The 25,744-nt window shown below is 41.6% G+C and overlaps 1 protein-coding gene across 1 annotated transcript in view; it reads left to right on the forward strand.

Moving 5' to 3' along the window:
* Positions 1 to 25,744, forward strand: part of TANGO6 (transport and golgi organization 6 homolog) — a 177,634-nt gene that overhangs the window by 137,640 nt on the left and 14,250 nt on the right. Inside the window, exon 17 of the mRNA XM_082677163.1 lies at positions 7,855 to 7,968. Within this exon, the coding sequence (XP_082533289.1) occupies positions 7,855 to 7,968 (114 nt within the window). The remainder of the gene's footprint in view (positions 1 to 7,854; positions 7,969 to 25,744) is intronic.

Below are 25,744 nucleotides of genomic sequence, written 5' to 3' on the forward strand. Positions count from 1 at the left end.
ATGATTACTACCAACTTAAAACCTTTTAGTGCTCTAATATACATGAACCATTGGGCGCCTGATTTTTATTTGTTTTGGATGGCACTTTGCAAATCTCTTATTCTTTAGTGTATTAACTTGTAACACTTAAGGACTTTGCAGGTCTATTTGGTTATAGCAGCTAAAGATTTCAGTCTGTTATAAATAATCTGGGTCAAATTTTGAAATGGTTCCCACGTTTGTTTTCCTCTGTTTATTTGATCTGTTCACATGACTCAACCCAAAGTGAACCATAAGCCATGAACTGAAACAAGCTCGTGGACCATGATCTGAACCAAACCCAAATATTATTATTCTTAATAACAGAGATAGAATTCACATACTATACAATTCACCCACTTAAAGGGTATAATTCAGTGGTTTTTAGTGTACTCACAAAGTTGAGTAAGCATCCCCCAGTTTTTTTAAACATGGCCATGAGCTGAATAAAAATTTCCCCCAGATCTCCAAGTGAGTCAGCTCAGATTTGACAGTATCCCATACATTTTCTAAAGCCAATGAACTCAAACTGTGCCTGACATCATGATCTTCTCTGAACCCAAAAACTGAGACCGTATTTCTGTTTGAGTTCCTAGGTCTTCTTTCCTTTCTCTCTCTGAAGGAGACTGTTGCATGCTGGTGGCATATGATTTCCTGTTGAAAGTGTTGGGAAAATTTCTTGGTTTGGTTAATTAGAAAGATTGAGCTAAAGCAGGTTTTGTAACATTTAAGAAGTATCATCTTTCTGGAGACCACCCGACCTATTGAAAGAGAACCAAATTTCCAAGCATACTTGGGGATGGGAATAAATGAGGCCCTGTCCCACCACCCACTTACCTGTGTTCACTTGGTCAGATGACCTAGACTCTGGGCTTGGTTTCCTGACCTAGAAAATGGGATTAAAATATCTATAATGCAGGATTGTTACAAGGATGTAGGGATAATGTATATGAGTAATACAGTGATTTATTCAGCAATTGTTACTGAGAGCCTACTACATGCCAAGCAGCATTCTGGACACCTACAACATATCATTCTTCAAAATGGACAGTGATTCCCATCGGCATGGAGCTTACGTTCTAGGGAGAGGAGACAGACAGTAAATGATATACATATTAAAATATATAGTATGGTAGACAATGATAAGTTCTGTGGAAAATAAGAAAAAGTAGAGCAAGTAAGGGTGACCAGGATTATAGCATTAGGTGGAGGGGAGGTTGCAGTCTAAATGGGGTAGTCAAGGTAAGCCCCATTGAGAAGGTGATTTTTGAGTGAAGAAATTTCACTTTTCTGTATTAAGATTTTTCTTTAAGGAGCATTTTGGTCATTTGAAGGGAGCTGACAATGACAGTGATGAGGATGGACAGCAAGGAGATGAGAACAGAGGTAACCAGTGTCCTTCAAATGTCCTCAGTTGTACATTTACCAAACACCTGCAGTGTTCCAGGCCCCTTTGTTACAGGCCAGGAATACAAAACCCAAAAGATACTACCTTGTCTTCTGGGCATGGGCAACCTGTGGAAGATACAAACAGCAATGATTACAGTTACAGTCCAGTTAATTGTGCTAGGTGCTATGGGAGCACATTTTAGGAGCCCCTCAGTCAGGTTTGGGTGTTATCAAAGACGTGCTGGAGGAAGAGACTCTTAGAGCTGAATCTGGAGAACAGGTAGAAATTAGGTAGCCCAAAAAAGCAGAGGCGAGCATTTCAGCAGAGGGAGCAGCTTGTGCCAAGGCACTGTGGTGTGGGACAGCCTGACATGTTTGAAGAACTATAGGAAGATCCAAAAGGTTAGAGTGAAGGGGTGGGACGAGCAGTTAGCTGGTAGCAGGTCTGAAACAAGAGACCAGGCAGAGGCTACATGATGAAGGGCCTTGTTAGCTTTACAACCTTCTGGCTCACAGCGAGAATTGAGCATTGCTTATTAAGCCCTCAGAAATGAAGTATGAATAGGTAGTAGACTGTTTGCTTACCATGGGTGCTAACACAAAGAGAGAATCCTTCCTTTTGTTTCAACCTTAGAATTGAATGTGAGGAGCTGCTGCCCTGGGGGCACCTGTCAGGCAAACCCCTTGTCCAGTGACCCTGCCCCACTTCTACAGACCTGGACACTGTAACATCAATCCCAGGAGTGTTTATTATCATTAATAATTGTGAGCACAACAAGGACAGAACCAGTCTTTATTTACCTTTGTATACCGCCTAGCGCCAAACACAGCATTTGGCATATAGTAGGTACTCAGTAAGTGTTTACTGATTAATATTGAAGGAAGAGGAAGATAAGGCTTACTTGGGAAGACAAGTTCCTACATGTTTTAAAAATAGTAATTGGGACTTCCCTAGCGGTCCACTCTGCGCTTCCACTGCAGGGGGCATGGGTTCGATCCCTAGTCAGGGAACTAAGATCCTGCATGCTGCGTGATGCGGCCAAAAAAAAATAGTAACCATAGCAAGCACTTAACACTCTTCTTAGTGCCTTATGTAAGTCAGCTGATCCAATCCTCAAAGAGGAAACTGAGGCACAGAGAAATTAAATCAGTTGCCAAGTTCATGATGATTGGAAGTGGCAAAGTTGGGATTTGAATGCAAGCAGTTGGTTCCTGTATCTGTGCTCTTAACCACTCCTCTATATTGTCTCTCAATAAATGTTTCAATTCATTTATAAGATTACTTTTGTGCCCTTGAAAAAGGAGGGAGTTGCCATGTAAGAAAAGCTACTGACAGGAAGGGTCATGTAGCTCTGTTTTAATAGCACTTGCTTTTGGCAGTGAAACTTCAGAAGACAATATATTCCCACTGATTTCAAAAACCAGGTGTTTCCATCCCACATAATTTCTGTCTCTTCTTTTTAGATGTTCCTTTTTATGTAGCATCCAACACTTGCCATGTCATCAGTGCCATCCAGCTGCCTTGGGTGGACTGCAAGTTTGAACATGATTGGACACCTGACAGTCTTAGTATTTCAGCCATTGAGTCCTCCTGTAGTCAGACCACTCTTGTCCATTCTCATTGAAAAAGTGGGAGATTTGGCCTGGCTTTTAAGTAATGCTTCATTCATTTGTTTTTCATTTGACAAATACTTACTGAGCACTTACTCTGTGCCAGTTATGAGACTACAGCCAAGCCTTATGCTAGGAGAGGGGGGTCCAGCTCTGAACACAGTGAAGTTCCTGTCCTTGTGGAGCTGACATGCTAGAGAGGAGAGTTAGGTAACAAACAAGCAAGTGTGTAAACAAATATATACTGTGCCAGATGGAGTAAGTGCGAAGGAGATGAATCTAGTAAGGCAAGGGACATGGAGGGAGTTTGCTGTTGTATGTGAACTTGGATGGACAGGAGAAGCTTCACTGATCAGTGACTTAAGCAGAGCCATGCAGGGAGCAGGAGCTGACCCAGGCAGGTACATGGGGAGAGAGCATTCTGGGCTTCGGCTTTTCCTGGGAGTGAGATGGGAAGCCAAAGCAGAGGAATGAAATGCTCTAACTTATTTTGAAAGATCATTGTGTCTTCTACGACAGTTCTTTCAGTGTCTCATGAAAACTCTTGAAGTTTCTTGTAGTCTCAGAAATGCTTGGCCCCAGTGTGTACTGGTGGAGAAGGAGCCTTAACTCTGGGGAAACTTGTCTTTGGCTGCAAACTGAAGGAATTCTTCTTCGTGTGTCATGTGCCAGGTATGTTAGAGGACACAGACAAAGGACCCAATCTCTTCCCCCAAGGAAATCTCAGTAGAGTGTGAAACACAGAGGGATAAATAAACAGTGGACTAGAGTGATCTCCTAGGACAAGCCCAAGGTGCTGAGGGAACACGGAGCTGGAACCCTCAGGTAAACTGTCAGGGTTTACCTGACAGCAAGAAAGTCACATTGATCAAGTGTTAGCCAGGCAGAGAAAGAGGGGAAGTGTAACTTTTTTGATGTAAAATTGAACAAACCAACCACCATAGGCTCTTCTGATGTGATCTGATCTGGGAGTCATACCTGTGGTTCTTGGGCATCTGAAGAAAGCTGTCCTCCCTGTTGCGTGGTCCAGACTTGGGCCCTGTCTGTTGCGTGACAGTGCTTGCTGGTAGGGAAGGAACGTAAGGGATAGGACCAACCCTTCCACAGTCTCTGTACTGGGAATTCAGGTTTTTCCTCTCTGTTGATGTCAAGATTTAATCTGTTTGGAGAGCATTATTATTGCTCTCCGATTTTTCCTTGTTCTTGTCAAGAACTGTATTGCTTAAAACCAAATCTTGATAGGCTCTTTCATCTTTATCATTCTCCATGAAAAGTAAATATGATTTAAGGGAACCACAGCGAGAGGCCCATCCCCGGTACAGCAAATAAGGTACGCCCCAGCTGACAAGTGCAGGAGCAAGCCACTTGTAAGGTAGTGCCCAGAATTCCACGAACCCAAGCTTTGGGGTCTGATGCAAAGCTATCACCTCTGATCCACTAAATGATCTGAATTGATTACCAGATTTGCCACAATCAGCGCGGTTTCCTAAGTGACAGCTCATGCACTGAGATGAGGGCTCGGGTAGATGTCCTGGGAAACCTCAAGGAAGCAACGGAGCCACCACGGTTCTGTTCCACGTCAGGTTTTTTTTTTAAGTCTTTATAGAATTTGTTACAATATTGCTTCATTTTATGTTTTGGTTTTTTGGCCCTGAGGCATGTGGGATCCTAGCTCCCAGACCAGGGATCGAACCTGCACCCCCTGCATTGGAAGGCAAAGTCCTAACCACTAGACCACCGGGGAAGTCCCCCATGTCAGGTAAAGCAAAGCATGCGGGAATTAGAGGCCACCCTGCCTTTGCTGGTAAAGTTTTTCTTAGTTTACAAAATAGAAGGACAGATGGTCTAGTTTCGAACAAGTTAGCAGACTGAATTTTAGCAGGAGATTTTAGGGAAAGGGATGAAGGTGCAGCTGGAAAGTTGAAATCATGCTTTCTTGATACCTCAATTCTGCTACCTCTCTTCTGGAATTTTCCAAAGTTGGTTTTTGGTACTCTTGCCATCTGTTTTATCTTTATTTATATTTCTGATTATGCTTCGTGTGTGCCAGCTGTTCGGGGAGTGATGTTTTCTGTATTTCTGTTGGCCCCTATCAAGTGTGAAATTGCTTAAACTGACCTTTAGCGTTTCCAAAGCAGTCGTCATTTTTGTCTCTGCATGGCTTTCAAAAATGGATATGATTTACATAATTTAGCCAATTAAAAAAAAATCCTTCCATAGTTTGGTTTACTAGAATAGGTACATTGACCCTTAGGGCAGGTAACATGAAGATCCCATGGAATGGGTTTCTGCCCTTTAGGAAGACTTCCAATTCATACATTAGTAAAGACCTTACATCATCTATCTGTCCGCCAAAGCTTTTAGGCGGGGGTGGAAGGCAGTGTTGAGTATGTCCTTGGGATTGGAGGTGAGAGAGACTGGCCATGGGGGCGACTTGTTCAGACTGGACAGATGGAAGAGAGGGGCCATGCGACCTCCCCGCTTCTGGTGTTTGATGAGGAGGCTACCCCACTGGCTTGTAGAAGAGCAACGTTACAAGTTGGTTGCGGGAGCTTGACATGAACAGAGGCTGTTCTTATCTTTCAATGATATCTGCAAGACCATATTAAAATTCTGATGCTTTAAAAACATTTTGCACAACCGAACATTGTTCCTTTCATGGGATTTGGTCCTGTGACAGAGGTGTTGAGGAAGGTCCAAGAACTCTTCTGTTCACAGGCTTCTTCCTGATTGTCCTGGATGGCTGATTGCAGGTGGACTTGGTACAATCTGGTGCATAAATCACTAAGAGCAGGAGGCCATTCCGGCTGATCTCAGTAGGGCTTGTAACAGCCAGCTCCTCCCGGTCATACCTGCAGGGCGGCACTGGCATGCAGGGACTGGCCTTGCAGGGGAAGCCCTTTTCCAGCCAGGGTGCTTCTCCCCCTCCTGATTGTGGAATAAATGCCCGACAGTCAGAGCTGGTGCTACACTGAGCCCTGAGGCAGAGGCATGGCCCACCAGCATAGTGAGGCAGAACAGAGGTGGCAAAGCTGGACACCGGTGGGATTCCAGGCTCGGAGGCTTTTGCCCACCAAATGTGGAAACACGGGCCCAAAACTAAACCTAGAGGGAAGCAGGAAAAAGGCTTGGGGGAGTCTGAGCATTACATGGCCCTGGGCTGGCTTTCATACTTTAGTTATCAGACTGAATAAGCTAATCTTTTATGTGTCAGGAAGGACTCAACCTAGCTCTAACTTGTTTCTCTGATTTCAGCTCTTACCTCTTAAATACTAAGCCTGCAAGTGGAGGTACCTATTATATTGTTGCCTGTTTGGAGGTCACCCAAGGGACTCCTCCTAGGACTGAATTGCTTCTACTGTTAATGCTAGAGGCATGGAAGCCACTGATGACCTCGAGTCAGGGTTCCAGGTCAAAAGCAGAAGCAGCTTGCTGGATCTTATTGAAAAACATCCCCCAAAGAGTTGAGCTTTTCTGGGATTTCCCTTCATTTGTAAGCGTCAAGTTTGCCTAATAGATGTACAACTTGATTAAATGCCAGTGCATCACAGATGCAATTATATTTAAGAACAAGCTACTTCTTCTAATCCCTTTGCCATCACTGATTAATTAGACACTTTGAACTATGCCCAACTGTTTGAAAGCTGTGAAAAATACAACCTGCATAGTTAAAATTTCTGCACAAGCCTATTTCCTCATTTGTGCCTGGATTCTTTTTTTAAACCTTTTAAAAAAACATTCTTTAAACATAATATGTATTTATACATGTTCCCAAGCACACAATCTGGCTATTTTCTTATCATGGTTAGAAAGCCTTCCACAGTTGGCCAAGATATACACTCACACAGTAAATCACATAACAAAGTATGTGAGAGACCAACTGAAATTTAGACTTACCTTCAGATTTTTTCTGTCATTGGTCACACTTTCAAAATTTTTGTTTTTACCTTTTCATTCTTGCACAAATACCTCAGAAAGGTTTGTTGCTGTTTGTTGTTTTCTAATGTTATCTCTTTATGGAGGTTTTAGAATATTTTTGTGTCTACCCAGAGCAGGGTGGGGGCAGGATGGCTGGTACAGGATATAGAAATTTTCTCATTTTATGACATATAATTATCAGCTATATATCTGCAAGTAAACATTACCATGTTTTGCAAGTAATTTGTAAGTCCTTTCTGTTATAGAGCTGTCTTCCAAAGTAAATGAGCACTGAAAGAACCATTCCACAAATGAAGAATCCCAGGCAGGGAGTCTCAGCAATTGGCCCCTGGTAACTCACATGGCTGTACACTAGAATTGTAGTGTACCAGGACGTCTGCACACGCTAGAAGAAGATCAGTTTGAATATTTATGTATTTCTCTATCCCTGGGCTGAAACTTTCATCAGTTGGCACGTTGATATTCATGCCAGACCTTGAACTCTGAAGCCTACTTAGCTAAATCTCCATGGTCCTCCGTCCCTAGAAGCCACTGTGTTTCAGACCATTTTTTCTTCCTTCAATTTGATGTCCCCAGAGTGGGGCAAGTAACAGTTCTTCCCACTTCTGAGGAAATATTCACCTTTGACCATACCTTTATTATATACCTGTATTCCTTCCCACTCCCTAGTCTCCCTCCTGAATTCCAAACCAGATTTTGCCCCTTTCCAGAAAAGCCAGACTAAATCAAGATCTCTACCACTATATCTCTCCCTCTTCATGGAGACTGAGGAAGCAACCCACCACTCTAAGCCAGATTGTTTGTGATGAATGTGTAGAATATGGAACACAGTTGAAAGGTTTTAGGTAATTGTGCAATCCTGATTTTTATTCACTTCTTTTTCCCTTACCCTCCTAGGTAACAACTTGTCTGATTGCTGTGGCTAAAACAGACCATGAAGTTCAGGTGCGCAGAGCTGCTGTCCATGTGATTGTGCTGCTGCTTCGGGGACTCAGCCAGAAAGCTACTGAGGTAAGTCAGTCTCTTACCATTTGCAAATTCCCTACCTGTTTGTTCTTTATCTGTTCATCAGTCTTCCTTTCACCAGGGGAGGCCTTGAACCTTTTTCCTGGATGAATTCACACAGATGAATCAGTCAGCAGGGATTGTATTGTTTGCAGGCAGATTGTATTGTTTGCATCTTCAATGAGTCTCTTTTTCCTCTGTATCATATTAGGCAGACTGCGCACTAACCACTGCAGAAAAACCAGGGCACAAGTTTACAGGTTGAGATTCTGGGTCCCAGCATTCCCCTCAGAGGGACAGGTTCCAGGGTGAGCTAGCTGGACTGTACCAAGCCTGCCTCTATAGCCTGAACTTGAGTGATTTGTCTTCCTGACTCATTTCATTGTTCATACAGAATCACTAAAGGGCCTCATTTCAAATGTTTCCTTTCTAGCTGTGAGTTCAATCCATGAGATTTTAGTTGTTGCATAAATTAAACTTTTATTCCTCCTCCAAGTGGGTTTGGCTGGATTTCTCCCCAGTGTGTGGACAGTCCAGGAAGAAGGTTTATATATCCATATGTATGCTGAGAATGAGTGACCTCTAAATTAATTTTCTTCTTGATTTTAATGGAAATTCATTCCCAGTTGACTTTATAAAGAGAGTTTGCATTAATAATTCACTTCCTGGCATCCACAATGCTCGTCTGTGGCTGGCACATCAGTATTTAACTAAGTGTCATTGAAGCCATTAGAAAAGTGTTTTGTCAGACACGTGGCTTTGTTCATGCTAGAATTTTGCCATATCAAGTTCCTGACACCATTTTTGTACAAGCGTTATCCCCTAGTAATTATCTAGGACCTTGATAGGAGTGGGGGACATAGAGATCATAACTTGATATCTCAGGTACTTGTTTTAGGGTACACACTGCTCTTGTTGAGAATCTGCTGTACAAAATGGAATTAAGAAAGAGTCAGTGTTTTTTACCCACTGTCAAGATCTACACAACTCTTGACAAATATACCATTGTTATATAAGTTGTTAACAATAGGGGAAACTGGGTGAGGAGTACACAGGAATTCTCTATTGTCTTCACAACTTTTCTGTAAATCTAAAATTATTTCAAAATTTATTTTAAAATTTGAGTTACAACACTCTTAAAATAAATCTTAGAAACTCTGTAAGTGTACACACCCTTACTCAGTAAGAGTGTGTGTGCGTGTATCTGTGTGTCCGTAGCAGAGCAAACTGTCTGGTTAGTAAAGTGAGAGGAGAAATAGAAGAAACTCTATCCAGGTTTCTCACATCAGTGTGTAGCCAATGAAAGCAACACTGCTTGTCTCACCAGTACTAAAATAATTTGAGGCCATGGAAGATTTTTGCCACTTTGAAAAAGCCATGTGAATGAAAAACCTCTGTTCTCCAAACCACCTCTAGTCTGCACTCAGTGGAATTTATAAATCGTGCTTACTCAGTGAATAAAGAAAAGGAAACGGGATGGGATGAGGGTATGATTCCTCTTCCTGCCGCATCCTTGAGACCAGGTGTGTTAAATCTTGTAATCGTAGGTGTGATTATAATTGGGGCACTTTAATGAGAAGCAGAGATAACCACAAAGCTTTCAATCTAAGATTTTCTTTACTGTTCTCTTTTGCCCCCAGGAACAGCTGAAATGAAAATGCCACCTTGTTGTTGAAGTTTCGTTTTGTTTTTTTCCTTCTAATCACTATCTCTCAAGCTGTGGAGTGCCAAAAGATAATCATAGGTTTCAGTGAATTCTCTGTTGCTCGTAGATGTGCCAACCAAGAAACTGTGGTTCTGGCAGCTTGAAAAGAAAGCAGAGAGCCCAGTAAGAGGTAGAGGTCCAGAAAATCAGGAGATAGATTGGGATCAGAGAGGGGAAGACATTACCACCCCCAACTGATGAGGTAGCTTTCACCTCTTTCCCATTTGCAGATAGCCAGAATATCCACATTGGAGGGAAATACAGCATTCACTTTCTTATTGAAACACTAATTTTCTCTGCTTAGCCTTGTTTTGGCCTTATGATCGTATCTGTTTATTCACTGATTCCCAAGTATAGCCTGAAGCCAGAAGGGAACCCTCTTTAAGCTCACTCTACCTTACCTTTGCTGAAAATTGAATTTATGAGGAACACCCAGGAGAAGGAGGTATGTTTAGACCTGTCTGTACCTTCTGTTGGCCTCAGAGTTAAGAACAGCCCTCCTCATCGTGGAGGAGATGAGCTGGGCGGCAGCATGAGAAAGTTGTGCCTAACTATCCAGCTTTTCCCAAGTTAAGTCTTTGCAAGGTGACTTGTTTATTCTAAGAATTGTAAATGTTTAGAACATCCATATTCCTAAATTCATTCCAAAGACAATAATGAATAACTGGGACAGTAATGACTGAGCAACAGCCTACCAGACTGGCCCTCGTTCAGATAACAACTATGAACTCTGGACATAATATAGTAAGTAGTTAGCCGAGGACACTAAAGAGTGGTCAGAAGCAGGCAGATTCTCATGGAGTGTCCATGTTTAGAGGAGAGGTGCTGTATAGAGTAAGTTCCCATTTTCTTGGCTTTCAGCCTAGGGGCAGGTTATGTCTAGGGAGGTGTGCAGTGCATTAGGGGTACTGGTGGAGAAATCACAGTCTTTTGGGGCTGGGGAACCAGAAGACTGAATCTGGGGGAACCACAGCTACAGGAGAGAAAGGGGGGATCCTGGAAGGGAAAGATCCAGAGAGAGGATTCCTAAATTCTGTGTGCCCACATCTCTGGCTGACCCGTAAACCAAGCAAGATAATTACCTGATTTTTAAAGAAAAAAAAATGCACTAATTGGAGAACAGGGTCCAGTCTCCATAACATAACATTCATAATGTCCAGGATACAACCCAAAATACTCAATATATAAAACACCAGGAAAATGGAACATATTCCCAGTAGAAAAGAAAATTAACTGAGACCAGCCCCAAGATAATCCTGATGTTAGAATTATCAGGCAAGGAATTTAATGCAGCTACTGTAATTATCCTCAAGGAAGTAACAGAAAAATATGCCTGCAGTTAAATAAAAGATAGGAAATCTCAGCAAAGAAATAGAAACAATTTTTTTTTAAAAGCCATATTGGGGCTTCCCTGGTGGCGCAGTAGTTGAGAGTCCGCCTGCTGATGCAGGGGACACGGGTTCGTGCCCTGGTCTGGGAGGATCCCACATGCTGCAGAGCGGCTGGGCCCGTGAGCCATGGCCGCTGGGCCTGCACGTCCGGAGCCTGTGCTCCGCAGCGGGAGAGGTCCATGTACCGCAAAAAAAAAAAAAAAGCCATATTGAAGTTCTAGAACTAAAACTATAATATCTGAGATTTTTAAAAAAATAATTTAATGGAATTAAAAGCAGAATGGAGATGACCAAGGAAAGAATAAGTGAATTTGCAGGTAGAGCAATAGAAATTATCCAGTGTAGAGAACAGAAAGAAAAGAAAAATATATTTTAAAAATTTTACTGAAGTATAGTTGATTCATAATGTTAATTTCTTCTGTACAGCAAAGTGACTCCGTTTTTTTAAAAAATATATATGTATATATATACATACATGTGTGTGTGTGTGTGTGTGTGTGTATTCTTTTCCATTACGGTTTATCACAGAATGTTGAATATAGTTCCCTGTGCTATACAGTATGATCCTATTTTTTGTCCATCCTATATATAATGGTTTGCCTCTGTGAATCCCAGACTCCCATTCCTTCCCTCCCCTACCCCACCTCCCTGTTGGCAACCACAAGTCTATCCTCTGTATCTGTGGGTCTGTTTTTGTTTGGTAGATATGTTGATTTGTATCATATTTTAGATTCCACATAGAATTGCTATCATATGGTATTTGCCTTTCTCTTTCTGTCTTTACTTCACTTAGTATGATAATCCATCCATGTTGCTGCAAATGGAATTATTTCATTCTTTTTGATGGCAGAGTAATATTCCAGTGTATATATACCCCATATCTTCTTTATCCATTCATCTGTTGATGGACATTTAGGTTGTTGCCATATCTTGGTTATTGTAGATAGTGCTGCTATGAACATAGGGGTGCATGTATCTTTTTGAATTATAGTTTTGTCTGGATATATGCCTAGGAGTGGGATTGCTGAATCATATGGCAACTCTATTTTTAGTTTTTGGAGGAACCTCCATACTGGTTTTCCATAGTGGCTGCACCAATTTACATTCCCACCAGCAGTGTAAGAGGGTTCTCTTTTCTCCACACTCTCTCCGGCATGTGTTATTTGTAGGCTTTTTAATGATGGCCATTCTGACTGGTGTGAGGTGGTACCTCACTGTAGTTTTGATTTTCAAGAAAAAGATTTTTTTTTTTTTTTTTTTTTGCGGTACGCGGGCCTCTCACTGTTGTGGCCTCTCCTGTTGCGGAGCACAGGCTCCGCGGCCATGGCTCACCGGCCCAGCCGCTCCGCGGCATGTGGGATCTTCCCGGACCGGGACACGAACCCGTGTCCCCTGCATGGGCAGGTGGACTCTCAACCACTGCGCCACCAGGAAAGCCCAAGAAGAAGATTTTTGAATGAGTGATTTGGTGTGACCAGAGGCTCTCAGAATCCTAACCTGGTATTTCCCTTAGGAGCAGTGGTTCAGTATCCATTAATTCAGTTCACACAACTTTGTAGAACACAACTACCATAAATAATGAGAATCAACTGTATGTACAATGGAAAAAAAATGATTATCTTAAGAATCAGTGATTTGGGGTTGACCATAATTCTAGATTTATTTAGGTAATTACTACTACAGTCCTCTGCATAGTTTACTGAAAGTTGACTTCTTAGAAGAACTGTGAAATACTGGAGAACTTCACACAAGGTTTTGTAGTGACTAAGTATGGTGACATTTTAATACTGAAACTTTCTCCCTTGCTTTTTTTTTTTTTTTTAATTAAAAAATTTTTTTTTTCTTTTGGCTGCGTTGGGTCTTCGTTGCTGCATGCAGGCTTTCTCTAGTTGCTTTGAGTGGGGGCTACTTTTCGTTGCGGTGCGTGGGCTTCTCATTGCTGTGGCCTGTCTTGTTGCAGAGCACTAGCTCTAGGCGCCCGGGCTTCAGTAGTTGTGACTCATAGGCTCTAGAGTGCAGGCTCAGTAGCCGTGGCACACAGGCTTAAGTTGATCTGCGGCATGTGGGATCTTCCCGGACCAGGTCTCGAACCCGTGTCCCCCGCATTGGCAGGCGGATTCCCGACTACTGCGCCACCAGGGAAGTGCCTAATCCCTAATTTTAAATGACAAAAGAATAATCTATTCTCTACTCTATCTAGTGAGAGTTAAATAGTAGGCTTTAGAATTCATTCCTTCAAGATGACAGCCAACCCTAACACCATCTCATATCTTCAAAAATAAGCAAAACCTGGAAGCATCTTCAGGCGGAAGAGTTTGGGATTAATTATTAATTGATGGCTGAATCAGGTTCACAGCCAAATCCAGGCCTCCACCCAGGAATGGTTTTTAATTCCTTCTTTCAAGTCCAATACTGAATTCTGTTGATAGAAGCCTATTCTTAGTAACATTAGGAATAGTGGTTTCACTAACTTTTGTGCAGTTGGAAGTTACTCTCCTACTTCTTTGTGAGAGAGAAAGCAAACTGTGGCTAAAAAGAAAAAAAAAGAAAATAGTTTGTGTATGATGTTATGCTTGTTTAATGACAGCAGTTACACATGGTCCGTACAAAAAGATTAGTGCATGCGTCCTGGGTTTACCTTGTGCTTGTCTGTCCAAACTGAGAACTAGGACCTGAGGGAGGATGTGGCACTTAATCTCTGACACAGCACAAGCAGCAAGTTATAAGTGAAGGGACAGACTGAATGGAAACTTTCCTTCCTTTGGTTTTGTTTTATCCTGAAAGTTATTATTTTTTTCTTCCCCCTTTTTTTTTTTTTTTTTTTTTTTTTTGCTGTAGACGGGCCTCTCACCGTCGCGGCCTCGCCCGTTGCGGAGCACAGCCTCCGGACGCGCAAGCCCAGCGGCCATGGCTCACGGGCCCAGCCACTTCGTGGCATGTGGGATCCTCCCGGACCGGGGCACGAACCCATGTCCCCTGCATCGGCAGGCAGACGCCCAACCACTGCGTCACCAGGGAAGCCCCTGAAAGTTATTTTGAGAGCATTTGTTGTGGGGTTTTTTTTTGTGTGTGTGTGCTATGGATATATTTAAATGAGCCCAGTTTCCTTCCCAGAGCTAGTTCCACAGACACTGCTCCTTTTAACAGATCGAAGGCTCCATGTGAGGAGCAAATGAAAAGAACATTTATATTAAAATGACTGGGATCCAGGTAATAATTACTCCTCTTGTAAACTTTGAAAAAGTGCTTGGGAGAGTCATTTCAGACCGAAATTAAGGAGCATCGCTCCTTCCTGGGAGCATAAGGCTAAGGCCAGTTGACCAGGGCAGCAGTTCTGTTGGTCATCCGCTACTGTCCCAGGCTTGGGTGTTTACACATTGGTAGTATTGATAAATGGCATTTAATGAGAATTTAGCCTTTTTGGATATTGTTTACGATGCCGTAGAGACAGAGGCATAGAGAGATTTTAAAATATAAGTTTATGAATGTTTCTTCCCCTACAGACACTTCCCTCTGACTCACTCTTAGACATTCTCCTTGCTGTTGCTGCATTTCAATCTTAGAAGAAAAAATCCTCTTAGGCCCCCATATCACTTTCCTAGGGCTGCTGTAACAAAGTACCACAAATCGGGTGCTTAAAACAACAAATATTTACTTATAGTTCTGGAGGCCAGAAGTCCCAAATCAAGGTGGGCCATGCTCCCTCTGAAGCCTGTAGGGAAATCCTTCCTTGCCTTTCCCCAGCTTCCAGTGGTTTGCTGGCAATCCTTAGTGTTTATTGACTTGCAGCTGTGTTACTCCAATCTCTGCCTTTGTGGTCACATGCATTCTCCCTGTGTGTCTCTGTCATGTAAACATGGCTTTCTTCTTGTAAGGATACCAGTCATATTGGGTTAGGGGCCCACCCTGCTCCAGTATGACCTTATCTTAACTAGTTACATCACAACAACTCTGTTTCCAAATAAGGTAAGGTCACACTCTGAGGTACCGGGGGCTAAGACCTCAACATACATTTTTGGGGGGAGCGGGGGACATGATCCAACCCATAACAGACCCTTAGCATTCCATAGTCCTTTCTGTCTTGTGCTTATGCTTCTCCATCTGTTCATTATTGCTGTATCTTGAGAAGAGCCTGTTCTGAGTGGAGTGTCTCAAATATAAAAGACAACAACGATGATGATTATAGTGGAGGTGTTGTTATTATTATTATCACTCCCACCACCACAACCACTACTACTGTCTGGTCCATAGATTTGGTGGGTTTTTGAATGATTGTTTAAAACCCACCAAAGATAATTTTATATTCAATCTAAATGAATAGGCAATTTCTTTCATGGCTGGAACTTTAGAACCTTACACTTTATCATGCCAGGCCCTCACCATTGGTCATCTCAGATTTTGGAAGGCAGGTTCTGTTACATGGAATCCAGCCTTTCAACTCTGCAAGCATCTCATGATTGCATACGTCACCTTGTTCCTCCTCATGATGGACACCAACTTGACTGGGAAAATGCATAAGAACCTAGAAGCTTTGTAGATATTAAACCAAAAGGACTTACATGTTTGGAATTGATTTGATCTCCAACACTGTTTTCCCCCTTTTTTGCCTACCACTAGGAAACAGTGGATAAGGTACCACAAAATAACAATAGTAATGCTGTCTGTTCTCATAAAGCAGGCACTGAGCTATTGAGTTACTGTGTTGTCTCAGTTGATTCTCTCAGGAACTCTGAGGGGTAGGTGTTGTTACCCTCATTTTACCGATGACTAAAGGAAGCCCCTCAGAGGTTAAGCAAACCACTCACGCTCACACGGCTAGTAAGTGGCAGAGATGGTTTAAACCCTGGCTGTCTGTCTCTAAGGCCTGTGCTGTGCTCTAGCTAGCTGTAGTGTTGTGTGCCTTAAACTGCTTATTTTTTTTAAAGAAAGAGCAGGTAAAGATTATTTTTAAGGCAAAGAATTACACCAGTAATAGGTGAAAATATACAATAAGCAGTCACCGGTTAAATTTCCCATGCTGAGAATGTTTAAAGCGACGTTCTGGTTAATTGAATACAGACTTGTACTGAGTTCCAGTTCCTGTTTAGCCATATACTTTCTCTGTAAATAGCAAGCTCTCGTCACTTCTCTCTGGCAAGGTGTTGCCAAAAAATCGTGATGACTTTCTTTACTTCCTAAGACCCAGTGAGACCAGAAGCACAACTTTTCAAATGTTCACTCTGACACATTAAAAACCAGATGTTTAGTCATTTAATGAATGCTTGCTTTTCTAAGGATCTCTACCATCTCTCAAATACAAGATTTCTATATGGGGTAGCAATTCAGAAGTCATGCCTTTAAACCCCTGAGGTAAAGAGGATTTGCAGCTAGATAACCCTGGAGATTATCAGGGGCATTTTTCAGTAGCGTACTTGTCCCAGGATCCGAGCCAGGATCTGAGAGAGCAGGACTGGAAGGGTGTCAAGAGAGGAGCAGGACTAGGCTGGAGACAGACTCAACCTGAGGGCAGTTGGTGAACAGAAGAGAGGCAAAGCCAGGTCCAGGCACACAAAGACACTTCTGCAAGGCCGCAGCTGCTGACCCAAAGGAGGGTAGAATGAGTGTGCTCTGTTCATCAGTAGCATTATATCCCCTTCTCCCCATCACCTTGTAGTTTTTTCTTACATAATTTCTTAAATTGAGCTATAACTTATATCCTTAAAATTAAAGTCTACAATTCAGGGGCTTTAGTATATTCTTTAAGTCGTGCAAACATCACCACCATCTAATTCCAGAACATTTTCATTACTCCTGAAGAGACGCCCCATACTCATTAGCAGTCACTCCCTCATTACCCCCTCCCTCCAACCCATGGCAACCATTAACCTACTTTCTGTTTATGGATTTGCCTTTTCTAGACATTTCGTGTAAAAGGAATTATACAATATGCCACCTTTTATGTTTGGCTCCTTTCAGTTAGCATAATGTGGTCAAGGTTCATCCATATTGTAGCGTGTATCAGGATTTCATTACTCTTTACGGCTGAATAATATTCCATTGTATGGATCTAGCATATTTGTTTATCCATGCATTCATTGATGGACATTTGGGTTGTTTTCACTTTTTGGCTATTTTAAATAATGTTGCTATGAACATTTGTGTACGAGTTTTTGTGCAACATATGTTTACAGTTTTCTTGGATATATACCTAGGAGTGGAATTGCTGGGTCATATGGTAACTTCATGTTTAGCTTTTTGAGGAACTGCCAGACTGTTTTCTAGCTGCACCATTTTTTATTTCCCCCAGCAATGCATGAGGGTTCCATATGTTCCACATTCTCATTAACACTTGTTATTGTCTATCATTTACTAGATTTATAGCCATCCTAATGGGTATAAAGTGGTGTAGTTTATTTATTTGTTTAAAAAATTTTTTAACATCTTTATTGGAGTATAATTGCTTTACAATGGTGTGTTAGTTTCTGCTTTATAACAAAGTGAATCAGTTATACATATACATATGTTCCCATATCTCTTCCCTCTTGCGTCTCCCTCCCTACCACCCTCCCTATCCCACCCCTCTAGGTGGTCACAAAGCACCGAGCTGATCTCCCTGTGCTATGCGGCTGCTTCCCACTAGCTATCTACCTTACGTTTGGTAGTGTATATATGTCCATGCCTCTCTCTCGCTTTGTCACAGCTTACCCTTCCCCCTCCCCATATCCTCAAGTCCATTCTCTAGTAGGTCTGTGTCTTTATTTCCGTCTTACCCCTAGGTTCTTCATGACCTTTTTTTTTTTTCCCTTAGATTCCATATATATGTGTTAGCATACGGTATTTGTTTTTCTCTTTCTGACTTACTTCACTCTGTATGACGGACTCTAGGTCCATCCACCTCACTACAAATATCTCAGTTTCGTTTCTTTTTATGGCTGAGTAATATTCCATTGTATATATGTGCCACATCTTCTTTATCCATTCATCCGATGATGGACACTTAGGTTACTTCCATGTCCTGGCTATTGTAAATAGAGCTGCAATGAACATTGTGGTACATGACTCTTTTTGAATTATGGTTTTCTCAGGGTATGTGCCCAGTAGTGGGATTGCTGGGTCATATGGTAGTTCTATTTTTAGTTTTTTAAGGAACCTCCATACTTATTTTAAATTTTATTGAAGTATATAGTTTGTTAGTTTCTGGTGTACAGCACAGTGATTCAGTTATACATATATATATTCTTTTTCATTATAGGTTATTATAAGATACTGAATATAGTTCCCTGTGCTATAAAGTTATTTATCTTGTTGTTTATCTATTTTATATATATAGTAGTTTGTATCTGCTAATCCCAAACTCCTAATTTATCCCTCCTCCCCTTTGTCCCCTTTGGTAACCATACGTTTGTTTTCTATGCCTGTGAATGTTTCTGTTTTGTAAATAAGTTCACTTGTATCATATTTTAGATTCCACATATAAGTGTTATCATATGATATTTGTCTTTGTCAAATATCACTTAGTATGATAATTGCTAGGTCTATCCATGTTGCTGCAGATGGCGTGATTTCATTCTTTTTTATGGTGTGTAGCCTTCCATTGTATATATGTTACCATATCTTCTTTATCCATTTATCTGTTGATGGACATTTAGATTGCTTCCATGTCTTGGCTATTGTATATGCTACAGTGAAAGTTGGAGTGCATATATCTTTTCAAATTATAGTTTTCTCTGGACATATGCCCAGGATTGGGATTGCTGGATCATATGGCAATTCTATTTTTAGTTTTTTGAGGGACCTCCATACTGTTATCCATAGTTGCTGTACCAACTTACATTCCCACCAACAGTGTAGGAGGGTTCCCTTTTCTCCATACCCTTTCCAGCATTTATTATTTGTGGACTTTTTAATGATGGCCATTATGACTGGTGTGAGGTGATATCTCATTGTAGTTTTTCTTTTTAACCTTGTAATTTTGATTTGCGTTTCTCTGAAAATCAGTGATGTTGAGCATCCTTTCATGTGCCTCTTGGCCATCTGTATGTCTTCTTTGGAGAAATGTCTATTTACGTCTTCTGCCCATTTTTTGATTGGCTGGTTTATCTTTTTGTTATTGAGTTGTATGAGCTGTTTGTATATTTTGGAAATTAAGCTCTTGTTGGTTGCATCATTTGCAAATATTTTCTCCCATCCTGTAGGTTGTCTTTTCATTTTGTTTACGGTTTCCTTTGCTGTGCAAAAGCTTATAAGTTTGATTAGATCCTGTTTGTTTATTTTTGCTTTTATTTCTATTGCCTTGGGAGACTGACCTAAGGAAACAGTGCTACAATTTATGTCAGAGAATGTTTTGCCTATGTTCTCTTCTAGGAGTTTTGTGGTGTCATGTCTTATATTTGTCTTTAAGCTATTTTGAGTTTATTTTTGTGTATGGTGTGAGGGAGTGTTCTGACGTCATTGATTTGCATGCTGCTGTCCAGCTTTTCCAACATCACTTGTCGTAGAGACTATCTTTTCTCCACTGTATATTCTTGAAGGAGTTTGTTGAAGATTAATTTAATTTTATTTTATTTTATTTTTTTGCTGTACGCGGGCCTCTCACAGTTGTGGCCTCTCCCGTTGTGGAGCACAGGCTCCGGATGCGCAGGCTCAGCGGCCATGGCTCACGGGCCTAGCCGCTCTGCGGCATGTGGGATCTTCCCGGACCGGGGCACGAACCCGTGTCCCCTGCATTGGCAGGCGGACTCTCAACCACTGCGCCACCAGGGAAGCCTTGTTGAAGATTAATTGACCATAGGTGTGTGGGTTTATTGCTAGGCTCTCTGTTATGTTCCACTGATCCATGTGTCTGTTTTTATGCCAATACCATGCTGTTTTGATTACTGTAGCTTTGCTGTATTGTCTGAAGTCTGGAAGAATTATGCATCCAGCTTTGTTCTTTTTCCTCAGAATTGCTTTGGCAATTCTGGGTCTTTTATGATTCCATATAAATTTTAAGATTATTTGTTCTAGTCCTGTGAAAAATGTCATGGGTAATTTGATAGGGATTGCATTAAATCTGTAGATTGCTTTGGGTAGTATGGCCATTTTAACAATATTAATACTTCCAATCCAAGAACAGGGAATATCTTTCCATTTCTTTAAGTCATTTTCAGTTTTCTTTATCAGTGTTTTATAGTTCTCAGCATATAAGTCTTTCACCTCCTTAGTCAGGTTTATTCCTAAGTTGTTTTTTTTTAAAGCGATTTTAAAAGGGATTTTTTCTTTTTACTTTCCCTTTCTGATATTTCATTGTTAGCTTAAAGAAATGCAACAGATTTCTCTATATTAATCTCGTATCCTGCTACCTTGCTGAATTCACTTATTGGTTCTATAGTTTTTATGTGGAGTCTTTAGGGTTTTCTATATTTAGTACAAGGTTATCTGCATATAATGACAGTTTTACCTCTTCCCTTCCAATTTGGATACCTTTTATTTCTTTTTCGTGTCTGAATGCTCTGGCTAGGACTTCCAATAGTATGTTGAATAGAAGTGGTGAGAGTGGGCATCCTTGTCTTGTTCCAGAGTTTAGCGGGAAGGCTTTCAGTAAAGTGGTATAGTTTAGGTTTGCACTTCCCTGATGGCTAAAGATGTCGAGCATCTTTTCATGAGCTTGTTGGCCATTTCTATATCTTCTTTGGAGAAATGTCTCTTCAGAATCTTTGCCCATTTTTAATTGGGTTATTTGTCTTTTTATTGTTAGTGTATTTGTTTTTTAATTTAATTTAATTTCCCAAGAAGTTATTCCTATACATAGTATTACAAAGCTAATTCAAAGATCCATAGCCCCATCCTCCTTTCTTACCCTCCATTCCTACTCCCCATCAGCAACTACTATTTTCAACTTGATTGGCTGCTTTTTTCAATGTTTCTGTGGTACATTAGGCTTGCTTCTGTGCTTCTTAGGTTTAATGAATCAATTTACCATCCAAACCAGAACACTTTTGAGAGTGAAAGAGGACACTATTAATAATTATACCAGCATAGCAGATGTAAACCATACTAACCTAGGCAAATCAGGACCATGACCCTAGGATTCATTCAGCTGCTTTCTAGGATCTAAACTTGTGTTGCCATTGCCTTGTTAGTTCTTTTTGTTCTGATAACTTAATGCCATTTTTTAATCCCTTTCCTGACAGGAAAGGGAGGGAGGGAGCAATGGTGTGTGTATGTGTTTTGTTGTTGGTGGTGGTGGTGTTTTCTGGGCCGCACAGTGTGGCATGTGGGATCTTATGTTCCCTCACCAGGGATCAAACCCGCGCCCCCTGCAATGGAAGCATGGAGTCTTAACCGCTGGACTGCCAGGGAAGTCCCATAAATGTGTTTTGTTTTGTTTTTCCTTTTGGCCACACCATGTGGCATGTGGCTTCTTAGTTCCCCAACCAGGGATCAAACCCGTGCCTCCTGCATTGGGAGCGTGCAGTCTTTAACCTCTGGGCTGCCAAGGAAGTTGTATGTGTTTAACATGCCAGCTTTCAGGAGGCAGCCTCCATTCTTCCCTCTCTAATGATGGAGAAAGTAGGTGTGGAGGACATGTGTGACAAGAGTCAGAACTCTTCTGGTTTTAAGTAACAGAAACCTAGTCTGAACTAGCTTAAGCAAAGAGAACTTTTTAGCCTACCGAATCCAAAGAAGGGCCGAACAACACTGTTGTGGGAAAAGCTGGGATAGATCTGGTCGTCATTGACTCTTAGAGTCAGGAACTGAAATGCTGCACCTCTTGTCTCTGCTTCTCTTGCATTTCGCCTTCATTCTCTCGCACTGGAGTCCAGTTTTTTCCTGTGACAGCAACATGACCACTGACGATGGCCCACTGTGGCATCTTAACATCCAACACTCAGAGATTCCCTCCCTGGCCCCAAATGCAAAAATTCCAGGGAAGAGACATAATGCTCCAGCTAAGATCAGATGCCCATCCCCAAGTCAACCAACTTGGCTGGGCCAGGTGGGGTGTATGGGGTTGCTGGTTTGTGTAAAACCGTGTTCAGCCTCCACCATAGCCATTTGTGAGAGGAGAGCCTGGGCCCGGTGCCTAGGAGTAGGGCATAGTCCCGTAGATTTCCTCAACAGTAATTTGGCCAAATCCATATGACATTAGTGATGGATTTAAGAAGTAAAACTGAAAAGATTAGTACTCAGTACTCTGCTGTTTCTGCTAAAATATAAATGTTCAGCTTTTTCTAGTGATAACATAAGTGACAGTTTGGAAGACCTAGCATTTAAAACTGCTCCCTTTCTGCCTCTTCCATATAATCATTTACATAGATTTACATATGTTAGAACTTGGTTCGTCTTCCTCTTCTGCATCAGATGCTATTTTATTTTCTGTAGGATAGCTTTCTCCTTACCCTTCTTAATCTGATCTAAAATAACCAAGAAGGAATTCCCTGGTAGTCCAGTGGTTAGGACTCCGCACTTCCACTTCAGGGGGCATGGGTTCGAGCCCTAGCTGGGGAACTAAGATCCCACATGCCACGCGGCACCGTCAAAAAAATAAATTAATAAAAAATAAAATGGCCAAGAAGAAGGTACTGTCATTTAAGCACAGAATTTTGGAACGTTACAGCTGTAAGAGGCCTTAGAGACTATTTCATTTATATTTCACAAAAATTTCCTTTGGCTTATTAACCCCATGAGTTGCTTCTTTGACATAAGGTCTCCATGGTCAAATAAGTTTGGAAAATGCTGTGTACAGCTGTACACTCCCCTCGACATTTGGTGCATGTTTGCCTTTTAGGGGGTCTGAGAAGCCCTGCAGCTAAAATCAACAGTTTCCTCAGTTCCTCGGCCATTTACCAAGGAACCCTGTTTTCATTATAAGCATGCCAAGTAATAATGTTCCGTGGAACATACTTTGGGAAATAATCCAACCATCTTATTTTATGAATTGAGGAAACGAAGTTCATGAAGAGACTGCAGTTCTGATTTTCCAGAGCTAATGCCAGGAAGAATTAGCACTCGTTTCCACTTGTTGCTGGGAGCTTACATTGGCCGAGTGCTCATGGAAGTATAGTATCTCTCCCTCTTCCTCTTACTTAATTCATTCATCCACTGCAACAAGATTCATCTTTTTATCAAGGATGTCTTAGGTAACATCATCAGGGTGAGCTGGAGCACAAGATAAGCACCAGGTTTGGAAACAGCAGCATCAGATCAGACCCCACATACTTTTTTTTTTTTTTTTTTTGCGGTATGTGGGCCTCTCAGTGTTGTGGCCTCTCCCGTTGCGGAGCACAGGCTCCGGACGCGTAGGCCCAGCAGCCATGGCTCATGGGCCTAGCCACTCCACGGCATGTGGGATCCTCCCGACCAGGGCACGAACCCGTGTCTCCTGCACCGGCAAGCGGACTCTCAACCACCGCGCCACCAGGGAAGCCTCCAGCGTACTTTTATTGTTACAAATTATTATAACGAATATTTTAGAGTTTCCCCTTTTTATTCTCCTGAAATGAAATGTATAGCTATGTAACCTACATGTATATTTTAAAAATCAATATAATGTCCCAACTATAATATAAAGAAGGAATAAAAGAATACTAGTTTATAATAAAATAACATATTTTAATATATAAATGTCTAGGCCAACTCTAAGATATAATGAACTATTCAGTTGCTCTTATATGTAGAATCATCATGGATGTAACAGCTACAAATACAAATTAATAATAAATATCTTGTACTGGCAACTCAGAAGTACACTGAGTAAGCCTGATTTTCCAAAATGGTAAACTCTCTCTGTAAAATTCCAAACAAATCAAAATATTATCTCCTCTCACTTCATATGGTACTTGCGTTCCTGAAAAATTCAGTGTATATTAAAACCTGGCAAAAATACTTTTATTGAGCATTTATTATATGGTAGCACATATATCTAAGTGCTTTAATTAATTCATTTAATCTTCATAATGATCCCATTTAGGTATGACTAATATCCCCATTTTACACATGAGGAAACTAAGACAGAGAAGATAAGTAACTTGTTCAACAACTAGTAAGTGGCAGCACGGTAGGTGACCCCAGGCAGTATGGTTCCAGAACTTGTGCGCACACGTTCTGTGACTGTCATCTGAAGGACTCAGGAACTGAGTCACTTGGGCATTTCCTGCAAAGATCATGGCTAACAGAAGGCAGCTTCAGATCCTGGAAACCTGATACCAAAAAGGAAAACAGGTCAGACTCTCTCCTTACAGCTTATTTACTGTCTGTCCCCGAGAACGATGGAGCAGGGAGAGGGGAATGTTGAGGCCAGCCTTGAACCCAGATGCCCTGACCTCCCAGTACCTGACAGTGTGAACTGTTCAGAGAGCAGAGAGAGGAAACAGCTCTGGCTTCCTTTTTACTCTTCCTCATGTTCCACTAGCCCTTGCCAAAATCATGGGCTAAACTGGACTATGCCATCCAGCAACTTCCCATAATGGACACAGAACTGAAAAGGCAGGGAGCTGGGAAAAACTGAAGGAGACCAAATGCCTCTGGGACTGCCAAGCTGGGAAGTGAGAGTCTTAGGACTTGCCTCCTGCCCTGCAGCTTGATTGGGAATCTATTCTTCCTCTGAGAGTGATTGTGCTAATAATCAGATGGGCCTCTAGATTGCAAAACCCACTTATCTTTGCTCTATCCTCTGAAAGGGAGGAGTTCTGACTAAGTGTACCCTCCTTGGGGTGACTTAAAATGACAGTCTGGATTGATGCTCTGGGGTCTGTTCCAGCTCATTGCTTATCGCCCCACTGTTTGTTTGCTCTTAGCAAATCTGCTCCAAATAAATTTCATGCTCTCTGAGGTTTAGTATTTAATAATGTAACTAACGTGTATTAAGGGCTTACTGTATGCCAGGCAGGGCACTGAGTTCTTTACATGCATTATCTCATTGAATCCTAACAACCCTGTGAGATAAATACGCCTATAACCCTATTTACAGGTAAGAAAATTGAGGTCCAGAAAGTTTACATTTAGATGCCCAGGTCAGACAGAAGAGAGCTGAGTATAAACCCAGGCAGTTTTACTGCCAGCTTGGCTGTTCTGAAGGAACTAATTACAACAGGCCTGAGATTATACTTGAGGAAGAGGTAAACTGTTACAAGTATATCGGGACAAACCTGGGTTCCTAGGACTTCTGTTTCCTTAACCACTGGGACTTTCTTCTACTCTTTAATTCTCCTGAACGGCAGCTATTCAGTTACTCAGCATGGTAAGGGAGCAGCCAGAGGGATCTTTCTGAAATGCAAATCTGCTGAAGTCCAGTCCTCAGGTAACATTTTCCTCAGTGGTTCCCTGTGGTTCCTAAGATAAAGACCAAGCTCCCTAATATGACATACAAGGCCCTTTATAATCTGGACCCTGCTTGACTTTATAACTGTCTCTCCCGAGCTTCCCCTCATGAGCCCTCAGAACCTCGTGCCAGCTCTACATAGTCTGCGTACTATTTCTTGCCTCCAGATCTTGGTCCATACTGTTTCTTATGCCTCAAATGCCTTCTCCTCCTGCCCCCGACCTGTCCATCTGATAAACTTTTGTTCATCCTTTAGGACTCTAAATGTTAAAAGCCTTTTCTCATTTCTCAGGCAAAATTAATCCTCCTTTCTCCAGGCTCTACAGTACTTTAAATATCAGCTCAAGACTAGAGTAGATATTGTAATGCTTTGTTCACATCTGATGTCAACAGGGGACAGCCCCT

This window comes from Grampus griseus, assembly GCF_964374135.1.
Source record: "Grampus griseus genome assembly, chromosome: 19".
Taxonomy (NCBI): Eukaryota; Metazoa; Chordata; class Mammalia; order Artiodactyla; family Delphinidae; genus Grampus; species Grampus griseus.